The sequence below is a fragment of the Camarhynchus parvulus genome, chromosome 5 (assembly GCF_901933205.1).
Source record: "Camarhynchus parvulus chromosome 5, STF_HiC, whole genome shotgun sequence".
NCBI classification, from domain to species: Eukaryota; Metazoa; Chordata; class Aves; order Passeriformes; family Thraupidae; genus Camarhynchus; species Camarhynchus parvulus.
The window spans coordinates 18,387,042-18,403,522 of NC_044575.1; the positions used below are offsets into that span (position 1 = coordinate 18,387,042).

The 16,481-nt window shown below is 44.2% G+C and overlaps 1 protein-coding gene across 3 annotated transcripts in view; it reads right to left on the reverse strand.

The window, feature by feature from the left end:
- Nucleotides 1-16,209, reverse strand: part of SLC1A2 (solute carrier family 1 member 2) — an 87,005-nt gene extending 70,796 nt beyond the window's left edge. Inside the window, exon 1 of one of the 3 annotated variants that reach the window (XM_030948593.1) lies at nt 16,093-16,209. Coding sequence is in view for 2 of the 3 variants with exons in the window: in XM_030948592.1 (XP_030804452.1) it covers nt 14,839-14,855 (17 nt within the window). In the remaining variant the exon portion in view is untranslated. Of the gene's footprint in view, nt 1-14,838; nt 15,467-16,092 lie in introns of those variants that run through there. The other 2 variants (XM_030948592.1, XM_030948591.1) reach the window with 2 other exon arrangements.
- Between the last annotated feature and the right edge of the window lie 272 nt (nt 16,210-16,481).

Sequence of the window (16,481 nt, forward strand, 5' to 3'; positions counted from 1 at the left end):
AGGCCTGTGGCTCTGACACTGTATTTCTAAAGACAAGTATGAGTCAAATTCATTTCATGCACAATATCCAGTGGTTTTATTAGCTGCCAGGTTCAAACTTGCAGAGTGCCTCATGTACTGGTAGCTGGCAGTCAGAAACAAGCAGAGTCAAAATCAATTCTCAACCCCACCTCCTGGCCTCATCTGGCCAGTCGCGTTCAGGACCAAGCTGAGGAAAACAAAGCTGCTGAAACACAGTGCACTGAAAGAAGATTTTTTTTTCTTTTTGAGGGAGGCAGCAAAGCCTTTCCAATTCTAAAGGCTTGCCTGCACTAGTAATCCATTGTGGTGCAGGCAAAAGTAGCATGCTGGGTCTTCTATACTTTCAAGGTATAGTCAGTTACTTTCCCCTTGCTTTGAGATAATCCTACCTTTGTGAGAAATTACTGCAGAGTAGCTCATGCACAGCCCATTAGCAAACACTTCCTTCACAGAAGGCAAGCCCATACATTTCCAGATAGAATGAAGGACTTCTAAAGAAAGACTTTCAGATAACAGGTAATCCAGCAAAGCATTAAAATTTACATGTGACACATAACATGTATCCTATGGAAGTCTGGGCTTGAGCAAAAAGACCAGCATGTTCCACCAACACTGCTTTTTTGCTGCCAGCCACACTGGCAATAGTCTCGCTGAAGGAAGAGTAAGCCTGAAATTAAATTTTCCACTATTACAGCTGATGAGAAATGATTGCCAGAACAAGGGCAAATAGCCAGAGCAATCTGTACTGGTAAACCCAAAAAAGAGACGCAAAGCTGGCCAAGAGAGGTGCAATTAAATGTGCACCACCTTCCTCACATTCCTTTGTAATAAACTTTTATTTGCTGTTGCAAAGTGTTAAGATCTAAAAAGTAACCAAGAGGTAGAATACCTACCTTGCAACTATTGAAAGAAGTATTTAGCACTGTGAAAATCCTAGAATGCACTGTTTTCCTCACTTCCTTTCCAATTAAAACCTGACGCTTGTATAATGAATTAGTTCTAGCAACTATTGAGTCTGATTCTAGTTCAGGTGACCAACTATTGCAAATAGTCTGAAAAAAAATATGACATAGAGGCTTATAGTGTAAACAGAAGAGAGCAGGTGGCCAGCACTGTTTTAAATCCTACTGTAGTTTTTGTCAGGGGTCACTACTTGATCAGTTAAAAAAATTGAGACTGAAAAGTTTTCAGGTCTAAGGGGTGCTAAAATGTCTGGGCAAACTTGTGGGACACTGCATGTGAACAGTGATGTGCATGTGAGTGTTGGTGTTTGCACTCACAGTCACTGAGACCACACACTCACAGGAGACTGTTTATGAGTCTGCCAAGAGCCACAAAGGAGTGCAGTGCAGGGAGGGTCTTCAGAAGAAGCTCTGTCCATACAGGCACTAAACAAGGCGTACAAAACTTCCACTTTGTATGTGAATGAGTGATTTTATGAGAGTACTGGATTTAAGGCTAAAATCTGGAGTCTTTTCTGTTCCACATACATAATCTGAGTATTTCAAGAGGAACTACAAGTGTAATTCTTGAACAGAAGGATACTCATCTGAGAAGACACAAAGATAAAGATACAGCTCAGCCAGTCCTCTACCACCTTCTCCAAACTCTGGACAAAGGAAATGTTGAGGAGGAAATACAAGATAAGAATGTCTAGTACACTCATTAGCCATTATAAACATAGTTTTGAAAATTAAAACACCTGCTAGAATATTCTAATTTACACTGGGATGAGAATATTCTAATTTATACTTCTTTTACACTGAACTTGAACCATGATGAAAACAATTTGACAATAAAACCTTAAGAAAGGTGTTTTGAAGTTAGTAATACCCAGACACACAAACCAAATGATAACTAGGCCCTCTTCACTTCAATGTAAATTTTGCAGCACATCAAGTGGGACAATTTACAACTATGCCACGTTTGTCAGTTATGTCCTAGAGACATCTGATAATTTAGTGGCAGATTACCACTTGGGATGTAACAGTGACTTCATGCCTGAATGTGTTTCTTTTAGTATGTGTCTAGTATGCATCTTCTTTAAAAAAGGAAGACCATTCACAATAATTGTTTATGGCCAATTTCAAGAAAACACACTGTTCTGTTCTTTTACTCTTTGTAATGCAAAAAATATTTTCCTAGGGTGTGATCTTGCTTATATAACTTATATAACTTATATAATAACTTTTCTCTCTCCTGCAACTTTGTCCTGCTAGACAGAATCTAAGGTTATGTCACAAGTGTAAGTTATTAGGAAGAAACCATATGTTGGAACATGACACTTTATTCCAGGAAACTGTTAAAGGAACAACCAGCTTCAGATAGGTTTTGACTTTCCTGTTCCTGAGCACTCTTTTGTAATAGTCCACAAAACAAACAGTAATGGAGATTAGCAAAATGCAATAACCTGATCACCTGATGTTTCCATTCCAGCTTTTGATGTACATTTGGCACTAGTTTATTTCCCATCACTGGTAAATATCCTATCTTTCTTTCAGGCATGTGCTCTTGATGTCTAAAAGCCTAGATGTACAAATCAGCCACTCTTAATTAACCCATCAGTTCACAACAGCACTTATAAACAGCAGTTCTGAGAAAGGAGGTCTGCCTCTAAAAATGAATCATGATTGGCAGGTTTACAGATCATTTAAGCTTCACCTTGAAAAAAAAAAACTGAGAGAAAGCAAAAGGAGAATCTAAACTTTCCCAATCAATTCAACAAACGTGAAGACAACATGGTATTTTTGTAAGACGAGGGAAACCACTGCAGGTCTACACAAAGAAGTGAGCTGAGCCCTTCATCTGGTCTCCATCTGCTCTAGTCAAGCAGAGCAAAGGCATAACCAATATCATCTGTGACGAAAAATATGGGAAACAGACAGTTTTGCATTGCCTGACTGGCCATGGTGACAGAAAAATTTTCCTATCCACACCTGCAGATTCTGGTGTGACAGGGAGAAAACTTTACACCTTAGCTCTCCATCTATAAAGACAAATTTTGGAAAATTGTTCTTCCTGTACATGTAATTTTAGCCACAAAGAGGCACACCTTAGGCATACTAGTCTAATAAACAGACTGGAAAAATAACACCTCTATATAGCCATTCTTGATACATTATGGATGAGAAGGGAAGTTGACCAAACTATCATTTTTCTTGATGGCAGAGAGTATAAAAAAAGGGTAACTGGCTAAAAGTTAAAATCCTCCTTCTCTTTCCTTTCCTTCCTCCTTGGAAATAATGAAAAAACAGTATATGGCAGTTATTGTGATATCCTTATGGTATCCAAAATCATGAAAACACTTACAGGATGGTGTATGGTCAGTGAGTAACCCAGGGTAATTATGAGGCATTAACACACAGGTAAAAGATGGTTATTAATTTGTGCCACTCTTCTCTGTTGTCAGCCTTGCAGCCACATCTGACGTCCAGGCACCAAGTGCTGTTTCTGCAGCTTCAGTTTGATGTTTGAAGTGTCTGTCCAACCCATGCCCTGTTCTTCCAGGGTCCTTTCATCAGCACTGACCAGCTTCCAAGTGACAGTGTTTAGTGCTCCCTTTACAGAAGTAAAGCCAGAGGCTTTGATGTGAGAGCTCTATCTTTTTCTTCTCATCATCTCCAGCACTCAGGGGGCAGTGGCTGTCAGAAGCAGCCTGGCAATCTCATACATGTGCTGACTGTTTAAATCCTCCTGTATTTGCACGAGGAGGAGGGATATGTCAGCTCTTACACTGATTCAGGCATCACAGTGATTCTGTACCTTCAATGCAAAGCCTGAATAGAAATATTATGAACTGTTACCACCCAGTGGAATTAAACTGTCACTTAACACTCAAGTTCATTGTATCAATCCTACACTGTCATTCCATCAGTTTGTCAAGGAAGTCTAAGCAATGAACAAGTTTTATATGCAGATCAAATAGCATGACATACAGCAGAAAATCATTTGTACTTATCAAAACAAAGGGCAAACCCAGACTGAGTGATCCAGACACATGGGAAAACTTCACAAATTAAGTATTACTGATTTTTGTTGTTTTACTATTAGGGGCTACATATGTTGGCTTCACAGGGTATTTTGGGAGCAAGTTTAAATTGGACAGAAATAAAGTCACAGGCATTCGAGCTTTTCTAAGACTACATCTTTACTAGACAAGTCATAAAATGCACTCTCTTCTCCTGACTTGGACAATACATACAGATTAACTAACCACTGATATTTTCAATTAGAAACATTTATCTGCAGGTTAGTGAATAAATAATGCCTACAAATTGAGTTGGTTTTGGACTCCACCTTACTCCTTGCCATAACCATGGCCGCTACATCAAAGGGCCATAACAACGGAGTTTTTTTTTTAATCTGCAAAAACGCACCACACAAAGAGGGTTTGGTGATAAACACTGCCACACTTTTGCTGCAGCAGCTTGCTGGAGCTCTGTAAGAGAGTGTAATTGTCCAAAGCAGACAACTACCTGTCTTTCCACTGCAAATGCACATAACACAACACAGCTGGGCTCTGACCTCCAGCCCAGGCTTTTGGACACCGTCAGCACAATGACAAAAGACTCAAGTGGATTGATCTCCTATAATGCAGATGATTCCAAAACACACACAATGGCAAAACTGAAACACCTATACTCAACAATGTACCTCCTTTGGAAGGTAGGTAAGGCAAAATGGTGTAAGTATTTAAGAGCACTTGGTAATACAATACTTCCATCTAAGCTGGGAAGCTGTTCAGAATCCAGGTGGCCAGAACGGGATTCCTTCAGTGTGAATTTAGCTGAATATGTTCTTGGTTTATGTTTCACTAAATCCTTAACTGCAACTGATAGTAACACCATCATTATTAAATATTATTGAGGAAAAAAAGAAGTGTGCTGGCAAAATTAATCACTATAAATACCAACCAACGTATTGGGATTTTCCCCTTTGCACTATGATCTTGTGTCTACTGCCAGGTTGACAAAAAAACCTGAGTCTTACACAACCATACTGTCCCTGTGGGTTTATCGGTTCCTGCTGCCCAGTAAGTCTTTCCACCTATTCACTGATTTCAAGCCAGACACAATTAGGGGATCAACATTCAAAAGACACTGAAGCCTCAGTTATCGAGTGAGAATGAAGACCCCCCTAGACCTCCCTGAGAGAGGCTGCAGTGGGACTTCAAGCTTTATTTGGTTTGCAAGGGTGCCACCGTGTGACACAAACCTGTTACCAGAAAAGGTGACAGGAATGTCCTCAAGGCACTCCAGCAACTCACTTGAAGAAATGGTGACTGCTGTGAGGCCCTTCTGCATTAAGTGCTGAGCCCATTACTGTATCTTTCAGATCTTCCCCAGGTTCCCCTTGGAAAGGGTTACTGGGAACCCCCTTCAGCAGACCACCAGGGAACAGATGCCTGCAATGGGACAGGAACAAAAGCAAGAAGAAAAGAAACAGCTAATCCTGGAAGCAGCAGAAAGCTTCCTACTAAAGTGCTTTGGTATTACAATGAGACAGGTTTTGTATGTTTTTTCCCTACATAGCTGTGAAGGTTCCTCTGGCATTATTTATGTCAATAAAAATAGTATTTCTTAACAGTTTCCAGCATGGGACACTGCAAAATGCCTGTTCTAAGTCCTCCTAAAATGTCGGGTGAGTGACTCTGATCTGTTTTCCACTACCTGACCTAAATTCTGTGATATAAATAGCAACCAGGTGTTAATTAATTCCCATATGCATGCATGTATGTGGATGACGTGTGCTTCTATACACGTGCGCTTTTCGAAACAAATCTTTTTTCAGTTACCACAGCAAAAGTAGGTCTTACACAGATAAGGACCAGATGCTTAATTAATGAGAGAGCTTTCTGCCTCAAAGGAAGCATACCAAACCATACATACTTGAGATGCTGCCTCTGCCATTGAACGTGGCCCAGAACCCCCTGCACACTTGGCATGAATTTACAACAGAAGCCTTCACATTCTGTGTGATTGGAGACCATGTTTTACCTCCAGCCATGCTTTGCCCTGCAGCAGTCTGTGCTGCTCATGGCAAGGCCAAGTGCTGTTCATTAGTGACTTACACAGGCAAGTCTACACAGACTCAAAGGCCACAGCAGCACCTCAGCTTGTGGCTGCAGAAGGAGCCATGCTGCCAGCATGCACATCTGCAGCCAGAAGATGATGAGAGCCTGCCAGGAACACCTGCCCACTGGGGAACACTTACCTGAGGTGTATCAGTGACCAAGTGAGGGTAAACTTATATTAGCAATTTTGTCCAAAGTGAGCTTCTGGAGTGAACTTCCTGAAGATGTCCACCTGCTGTGCTCTGGTTGATGTTAAGGAGCTGAATAACTTTTGGATGAAGCTACACCAGGAATGCACTCTAGAAGCACACCTAAGGCTTGTCACATGGTAACCAGCACCATGTGGACTTAGCAGGTCCGGCTGTCTCTGTTGGGTTGGATTATTACTCATGTATACACAGCCTGAATCCAGGCTCATGAAAAATCAGTACATGGATGAGTATATTACAGGATGGTGTGCCAGCAGTACAGGGCATCACAGCCATAGCCAAGACCTAGGATATAAATATACTACATGGAAATGGCTGTATACCGTGTATTTGTCATGCACAGAATCTCAGAACAGTTAAAGTTGGAAGGGACCTCTTGAAGAGCCTCTAGTCCACTGTCATATCCCCAGCTACACATTACATATGTGTTGTCACTTTTTCAATTAAGGAAGCCATAGTCCCAGGCAGTTGGTGGTTTGTAAAACCCACAAATGCTGGCCCTAATTTTTGTACTCATAAATAATGCTGATCTTTTTTTCCTTGCCTTAAGAAACAGGCTTGAGACTCTGTATGGGCTGAACCTGGGATACAAAGGGTACCTGTGTCTGCCTGTGTGCTAGCTGGGCAGATCCATACTAGTGCTCTCCTGCACTCAAGATAATTAGCTGGACTTAGAGGCTGTCATTAGCTTGGATACAATACCAGACTAATACAGTTACAACACTTTCAGGATCTAAACTGGTCCCTGGTCACGTTGCTCCTCCACATTGGAAACATGTACCAGAAGAGTTTGTACCAGAAGTGTTTGTCAATCCCTCTAAGAGGGTGCTGCACAGACACACTTGTCCAAAGGAGTAGGAAGGAGCAGGTTTGTTCCCTGCACCTTCCAGACAGCCTTTGTGAATGATGAGCAGTGTCAGAAGCTTCGCAGTGCACGTGACTTGTTTAGCAGTGATCTCTGTCATTGTCCCTGCAAGAGAGCAAATCCACAAGATCCAAACTTCACTCAGCTGCTGGGTAAATGACCGTACAGAAAGTACAACGAACAGTTGGAAAGGCAAACACCAGGGGTTCCTGCCTCAAGGGAGATGAAGTCCACCATCTGGAAACCACATGGTATGGCTTGAGGAGGCCACCAGTCAATCAGAAGTGCAGTCATTCCCAGATGTGAAGCACAAATTTGGCAGTAGGGCTAAGTGAGACTAACTTGAATCACGCAGAGATGTGAACTAGCAGATGATGCAACCTTAGACTCATTTACCTGTTTTCCCTGGGATAAATGAATGCATTTACACTTTTGATAAGTATCAGTTTGAATGCATTGTGTGAACACTTTGTTCTAGTACCGAACTGACCATTTTCTCATTCACACAGATTTTACACTTGGATACATTTTTGATTATTCTTAATCTGCCAAAGGGATGATAAATTAAATTTAAGTTTGCACCAAAATACCTACTTCAGAGCTGCTATCCATTATCCTCTTATTAGGGATGCAGTTGATAGTGAGCTATCAGAGAATAAGAAAAAGCTCAATTCATAGATGGGGCTCAAGGACTTTGACTTTGGGAGTGGCAGTAGCATCCTGCTCACTGAACATTTAGGCAGGCAGCCTCTATGCCTCAATATGGTTACCAGTACTAAAAACCAATGCTGCAAAACTGCAGTTGTGAAAATCCACACTGCAAAATATACTTGCAGGGCGTGAGATTGACAGAAAAAAAAGCTCAAAACTGTGGAAATTTTGGAAGTAACACCACTGAACCAGCTGAAGACAGAATCAGATATGTCTTTTTATGCAGCCTGCAGAAAAGGAGGATGAGGGAGGACTTTATTGCTCTCTACAACTGTCTAAGAGGAGATTGTTGGCACCTTGAAAAACACAAAAAAGACAAATACTGTCCTAGTCTACTCAAAACATTTCCTTAATACACAGTGAAATATTTTCCTTTATATTGGAGGGCCCACCATTTTAGTGTTCTTAACTGAAGATGAAACTAACAATTTATTTTTGAAAGTAAAAATTAAATTATTTTAGTTTTTAAAATTTCATCCTATCCTCTTTTCTTTAAAACACTTCAACGAATTTGATTTCTCAGACATAGCAGTGAACCTGAAATACTGCATTTTCTTGAATTCCACGCTAGTCTCCTAAAGATGCCTGTAATTAGCAGGAGTATTCCTTATTTCTTTTATGCCCTGGTCCTTTTTTAGTTCTTCCTTGTAAGGATCCCAAATTTGGAATTGCTTACATACAATCAAAGATGTTGAAGATAAAAGTTAGAAAATATGATGAGCTTTGAACTTAGTCTGTTTTCTTTCCTAAGGACTGAAATGTATTGTAGTTAATCATTTTAAAACTTCAAGCACACTGAAAGCCTTAAAATTAATACAGAAGTAGGATTAAATATATAAAAGCGTACTTATTTTTATTGCTTGTGTGCCTCTGGTAATAACATTTTAGAGTAACGAGCTGGAGGCTAAAACTGTGTGAAACATTGTACTGAGTTGGCAAAAGAGGAGTTTCATTAATGGATGGACAATTACAGAAATGATGGATTTGACAGATCCAGCCAATGTTTTCAAGAAATCATACAATTAATTGCTCTAAATAGCAGGCATTATAACACATTCTGCTGGCAAAGGGAATTAAATCCCACAGAAAACGGAAAGGTATTACACGAGAAGATACTGAGGATGAAGGGTTACTTGTTAGCACTGTGCCCTCACCCCACACCCCTCACAAGCATAGACTGCTTTGGAATGGAGACAACTCTTTACAGAGACAGCCCAACACTGAGGCTCTTGTTAGCGTGGGATCCACATCCACACCGAATCCAGCATTCCCACTGTCACCTGCACCACGAAGGAACCCACATGCCAACCACACTGCCTCTGAAAGAGGACAGAGTTTTAATGTTACTCTTCTTAAACCGAAAAACTGTGACCTTTTAAACACTGCTCACAAATTTACAGTTTTTAGCAGTCTTCATTGGGGCAGCCTTTAGATCAAGGGGAAACAGGACAATGAAGAAGAGAAAATGAAATGCTGTAATTTGCTAGTACAGCAATACAATACTGCTTTGTATGCTGACTTCTTAGTCCATTGTATACAAACATCTACACGTACATCCACGGAGAAGGCTGTACATATACATATATACACATGCATACATTTATCTCACAGAAAACTATGGTAAGATAAGGCTTTTGAAAACTTCAGTAATTTTTTAAGATAGCCCAATCTCCCTTTATATATCTAATCCAAAAATATAACCTGCTGTTTATAAGAAGTTCAAAGTAAATAAGCACCTGTAGATTTTATAGGAAACATACTAACCCCTGTGTGTCTGTAAAATGATCTGAATATGTATAAAAATGGAGTTTCTGTCTAGGTGACAACTTCTTTTTGAAAGGGTATTTTAAGACAAGACTGAAGGTTGGAGCCATGAGAACTATTGTATCATTTAAGGATCACGAGTTATCTTCTGCAAAGCCTAATTGTCTTTTACTGAAATTGATAAGAGATTTGCAATTGACAACAGTGAAATGAGGTCAGAGCCACAGCTGATATGACTAATTACCAAGCTACATTCACTCTATCTGTCCCACAAGATGTCTAAGAAAGAGTATAGGGTAAAACATCTCCATCCTATGCTGGTGCTCATCAAATACTTTGTAAAAATAACAGTGAGAGCACTTGGAAGATTTCATCTGAAGTATCTAAATATTTGTGCCAGAAGAATTCCTCAAGTTTCCATGTAGAGAAATTTTGTGGGTAAATTATAGAGTAAGAACTTAGATGACAAGAAATGTGTGGGTGTGCTTGTTGTATATATTGTGGCAGATCCTGAAAACCCACTCTCCTATGTAGGTGCCTGAATCCTACGATGAAATGCCAAGTTACTTTTCCTGACTCACCTAGGTGGGTCATGTTGTCTCCAGGCTAGGTGCATAATACATGCTGGCAATCTCCCTTTCAGGCTTTGTCTTGACAATACAGCAAATGGCTTATGACTCCTGCTCCAAGATCCAAAACCATCACAGCTGCATAACTAAAAAAAATAATCCTGTGTAGTAAATGAATTCTTAATGTTCAAATTTGTTCAAAAAATTTTGGCAGGTTAACTTGTATTCACAGAGCTTTATACCAGTAAGGTATTTATTATTTGTGCCTCCTGTGTTAACTTATTTTGACTAATAACCATCCACCTACAGCTAGTATAAAACCTATGTGGGTTCAACAGCTGTAGCTAATTTTGGAGAAATCAAATCATATGCTCTCTGGTCTCGACCAAACTTTTATTGTTGGGTGATCTGGTAGCACAGACAAACAGTACTCCTGACAGTGAAACAGCAGTTTCCAAGACAGTGCAACTTGTGATGAAGATAGGAATATCTACAGATGAATGTAGAAACAACCAAGTTTGGAGAGGAGGAACGGACCTCAGATGAGATTTTTTGTTTGTTCATTTCCTTTTAGGTAAGATACTGATAGAGTCAGATACCATGGTGGGGATCTCTGCCCTGCCATGCAGTTTATCTGCTAGTGTGAACAGAACGGGAGCACTGCATTTGTGCCATTTCATATTACACAAACACCATTGATATTGTGTACGTAGAACTGAGAAGCACTATTTCACTAATCAAACCACAACACTAAACAATTACCCAGACTTCTGTCTATTCAAACATGGTAATGTTTCAAACTCTTCCACTTCACTGATTTATTTTGTTAGCAGGGTGCATACACACACACACAGACACGCCTGTTAACTGTGCACCACAAATCTGAACAGGTGCCATCTCTGTGCTTTTCATAAACCTTGCCTGGGACCACTCTCCAGAACTGAGACCAATGCAAGTGGAAGAGCCCACATCAGGCTCATTAACCTCTGCAAAACATGGTGGTCACACTCAAAGTGCCCATTGGGAATGGCCACAGGCCCACACTGAGTCCCTGACCATGCCCATGGACTGGGAGAGGGCTGCCCAGCCAAAGACACGGGGCTGCCCTGAGGCTGACCTGCACACAGAGGGCTGAGCTCCCAGCTCACACACCTGCTCTGCCTCTGTTTAAGTTCTTCTATCGATGCAGTGATAGTGTCTCCTAGTGGCTACATTCCTGAAGGAGCAGACCCTAATCCAAGCTGCACACCTGAAACTCCTGCTCTTAGAGGCATACAAAATACAAACATATCTCTAGATTTTTAGAGTATCTAAATCAGCACTCTGAAAGATTTTTTTTTTTGACAAATAAAAAACCGGCAAAACAGTAGCAAGGTACTTTATTATGTTCCTTTAGTAAGACTAAAGAGAGAGATAAGAGCCATAATAAAACCATGTGAAGCAAGGACTTTGCTCAGAGGTCTGAAAGCAAGCATGGGCATCAACTGATCAGTCAATCTCATGTAACCTTTAGGTCCAATCCAGACCCTGTAAAAGCAAAGGAAATGCTGAAATGCTCTGCTTTGGTAAATCTCCATAGATCAACCCACCACATCCTGAGTCCTACAACAGACACCACAGTCTGTGGCTGTGGACTCACATCCTGGGATCTTTGTACCACACTAAGCACTCATGAAAGGCAATGCCAGCACAGATCAGGAGGCCAGGTCTTCCAGCAGCATCCCACCTGCAGTCACGGCCAGCAGAGGACGTTTAAACAGAACATAAAAACAAGAAACCTTGAACTGCATCCATACTTGGTGCTAGCCCTTCCTCCTTAAACAGGATATTTTCCATTTCCAGCATCAGCTAAACACCAAAAATCCATCTTAGTAATGAGATCTGTATCAGGAGATTTTGTGAAAGACTAAACCTTCAATATACAGACAGCGTAAACCAAAACCCCACTAGCTGGAACTACAATAAGGTAAACCCAGAGGGCATATGGGTCTGATTTTGCCATGGTGTTGAATGTTTCCTTTCCCATTTTCTTTCAATTGAAGTTTCCCATTGCTGACTATCCTCTTGGAACAGAAGGATTTGTGCAGCAAATTTCCATACATGGATGAGCTTACCCAAATAAGATATTGAAAGAAAAAGAAAAGAATGACTGAAAAGGCACAGGCAAGGAAATCTTTCCTACCAAATCCTGTCTGCAAGTGATGACTAACTCTTAATAATGGAGCACAGATTTACCTTCTTTTGTATATATATCATGGCCTTTTGTTGTTCATTAAACATCCTGTCATACACCTCACATCCTCACTTTGAAGATTTTACATAAGCTTCCCTGTGAGAAGAGTAGTAAGTCGCTACAAAAACTATTGTAGTTGGAGCAGTTTTAACACCACAAAATAAAACCTTTATATACTTCTGATCTCAACTAACATATCTAGCTGAACATCCCCAGAGTGATTAGACGTAAATATGGAGTGTATCCCTTTGTTCCCATCTCCAGTAGGTCCTTTTCCATGTAGCTGTGTGTGCCTGAGATAGTGCCCGTTGCTGCAAGCAGAGCAGGGTTTCTGCCATCATTCTCACATTGTGCCAGTGCTGGTGGAAAGCATTTCTTGAACAAGGTCCAGTCAATATTCCCTTTTCCTGATGATCCTTTTGGTGCCTCAGTTTGCTGACCCTTATGCCAGAATGAAAGCTAATCTCTACCCCCAGCTTTTCACTTGAGGGAAGAGAAAGATGAGAATTCAGTTTTGGAAGAGGCTCTTACTGGTAAACATGGATTGACAATTGAAATGCTTCCCACTCAACTTCTTTTTCCACACCTCCTTCAGCTGTCACAGACCGCTAACTGAATCATACCAAACAACAATTTCAGTTTGTCTTAGTCTAGGTAAATTTCCTACAAGGTTTGAAAACAAGGCCTAAACTTTTAGTTTCTTTTCTCACCCTGACAATTTAGCTCTGTTCCATAAGAAAAACAAAAGCACGCATCTACTGAAGCCTTTCTGGTTTCAGCACCCTGATCTTTTGTAGCCCGCCTATTCAGTCAAATTCTTTTAAAAGCACATCTCTTTCTATACACATTTAAAACCTCCTTTCATCCAAAGTTGACAGATCTCCCGAACACCTCTTACTAAACTCCTGTACAATTGATCCCAACTTCCACCACTGGTCCAAAACAAGCACAGACCTCTACAGCCACCTCATGTGGGAATACAAACAGCAGATGACTGCACCATCCAGAGGAGAGTGATAGCTGGGGTAGTCCAAGGATACAGAAGGGAAAGAGCTGCAACCCTAGGGTGGTCCTTCCACCTCTGAGCTTCTTCTTCATGGCTCTGATCATTTGTTGAGAGCATCTAGTTAAATAGAGGAAATGCTACATAGGGCAGATTAAACTGCTACACTGCCACCAAAACAAAAACATACAAATTCAGTGCAGAAATTCCCTGCAAAGGTAAGGCAATAGCAAATGATAAATTAATGATTTCTCTCACAGTCCTGTGAAAAGCCAAAGAGCCTCACATATTTGTCCTCTGTTAGACTGGGGGATTGTCCTTTTCCCAAAGCAACCCAAATCAACACTTTCTAAGCTTCCATTCCTCCCAAGCCAACTGCTTGGGGGCCGCTGCAGAGACAGCCAGCTTCTTCTTCTGACCAGGTAATGGGACGCTTGTGTGCACACCCTCCCAGACATGTGTTGGGTTATTTAAATCAGCTCAGCAAGTCTTTTAGCCTGAGAGACACAAAGGCAATATAAACAGAGCTTCCTTTTGCACTCTGTCCTTAGAGAGTCCTATCTTGAGCAGATCATGCTGATACAACATGACAACATCCAGGGATAAAGGGGAGGCTCACACTAAACGCAGTCTAATGCTAGGTAGTGTTATAAGAGGGCAAGCAGAGATCAATGAAATCTTTTTTTTCCTACAACCAGCAAGTCTGTAAACGGAACAAGCCCCCTGGCTCATCAGAGAGCGATGAAGTGGGCAACTCCGGCAATCCGGGCATGGGTAGGGACAACAGTTTCCTTCCAGGAGACACTATCAGAGCTGAACTGTGTTTGCTTTTCTTTAAAGCCTCTTGTAGAACCCTTTGCCCTTCCCAGCATTTTTCTTGCTAGAACTTTAACGCATTTGGCACAGAACTGCAAAATTGCACAACTCCTCAAGAAGTTGGATTTGTTTGTTGCCTTTTGAAGGGATGGCTGGGGGGACAGGTTTTCGATTATTTTTGAAATTATAATTATTATTACTATTATTATTAACATTACTGTTATCTTTAGGAAGAAGCTTCCCCCTCCCTTCTGAGTGAACCATTCACTTGTACTCTCCTTCACAGGCAGGTGGTTTAAGCTTGATCTGCCCTCCAGGGGTTAAATAAAGAAGTGATGGGAAGGAAACCCAAGACCTTTTCAGTTGGTCATATTTGAAATTTTTTCCCTCGCTCTCTTCTATATGTGGATCGTCTGCTTCTCGTTTCCTCTCGCTCCCTAATTATTGTGTTAGGGAATGGCGAGGGGCAAGGATTAACAATGAAGCAGATGACAGGAAACTGTTACCAAAAGAACAATGCCGGGCATCTCCCCCATCCTCCCGTTCCTCCCACCCAAGAGATGGTCCCCCTCACCCTTCTGACGATGCCATGGTTCCGAAAAAAACCCTGTCTTCTCAAGGGTCCAAGGGATTAATTTGGACAGCAGGGCGCGAAGGAGGTTGGTTCTTTGGTATAACCCTCGCTCACGTCTGGGAAGGAGCACGCAATTCCTTGTAATCCTGGGGGCTCCGCTGGGCGAGGATCTGGCAGCTCCGCTCCTCGGCTCTCCCCCACCCCGCCGTCCCAGAGCAGGCTCTCGGTGCCCCAGGGACCGGCGCTGCTGCGCCGCAGCCGCCCAGCAGTGGCCGGCGGGGCGAGGAGGCGCTGGCACCTGGACTGCGATCCCCGGCGCCCTCCCCTCGCCGCGGGGAGCGTGTGCGTGTCTGCGCGGCTGTGTGCGAGAGCTGGGGGGCGACTTCACATCGGCGCGGCGCTGGCTGAGGCTGGATTGGAAGGTTTAGCCCTCGAGCCGTGGATTTGCAGTCAATCCCTCTCTATTTTAGGCACGGGTTGACATCACGAGCCGTTGTTACTCCTATAAATCCCCCCCAACAGCTCCTTGGCAGCGGGGGGGGGGGGAGGCGGCGAGCCCCTCGCAGGGGGAGGGCCGGGCCGGGCCGGGCGCCGCCGACCGCGACCTGCCCCGTTCGCCGCGACCGCCACCGCCTCCCCGCGCAGGCTCGGGACTCCGGGGAGCAGCCGGGAGCCGCGGGAAGGCGCGATCGCACAGACACACACGCAGACAGACACACACGCGGCCCCGCTCGGGGTGTCTCCCTGCCGCCGCACACCCGCACGTGCCCCGGCGAGCGGGCCGGCGCTCGGCCGGCAGCGGGGTCCCACAGCCCGGCCAAGGGGCTGCGCCCCCGCAGCCACCGCACCTGCCCCGCCGCGCCGAGGCGGCAGCCGCCTCCCGGGAGGCCCGGCCCGGCCGGCCGCTGCCCGCGCCGTGCTGTCCCACCGGGACGGCCGGGGCTCGCTGGCGGGATCCAGGGGCCGCGGGAGCAGAGCTCCCGCCCGCAGGGACGCGCAGGGTGCGGGGCGGTGCTGCCCCCTGCCGGGACGTGGGCGCGGCGCGGCGCCCGGGCCCCACCTGCCGCCGGCGGCCCTCAGGCCCAGCCCGGTCCGGTCCGGCCCCGCGCCACGCGCCCGGCGAGCGGCTGCCGTCTCGCTTGTGGCTGCGGCCCTCCCCGCGCCTCGGCCGGGCCCGCCCCGCGCCCCCACCTGCGCCGCCCCGCCCCGCTCCTCCGCCGCGGGGGCGTCGCGCGTGGCCGCGGCCCGGCGGACCTGGGCTCGGGCGTCGCCCAGGGCGTTTTTGCAGCGTAGGGCAGGAAATTTCTGTCCTGTTCTGTAGCCGCGCTCAGGTGCTGGGGCACAGAACGCTCGCCCAGACACTGCTGCACACCTTCGCTCCCGTTTGCCTCAGCTGGAGCTCTGCCCGCCAACCTCAGTGCTGTCTCTCCATCCAAGTCTGACCAACCTGATGTCCCGTTTCACAGGGAACAAACATTTCTGCCACAGCTCGTTCCCTCTGCACCGAGGAGGGGGCACGGAAAGCCAGCAGCCATGCGGAAGCCCCCTGACACGATAAGGAGCTGGGAGGCTGTGGGGATTGCACAGCTGAGCAAGGCCTGCCTGACCCTCCGCACGACTCCCACTCCCCCAGGATGCTTTTC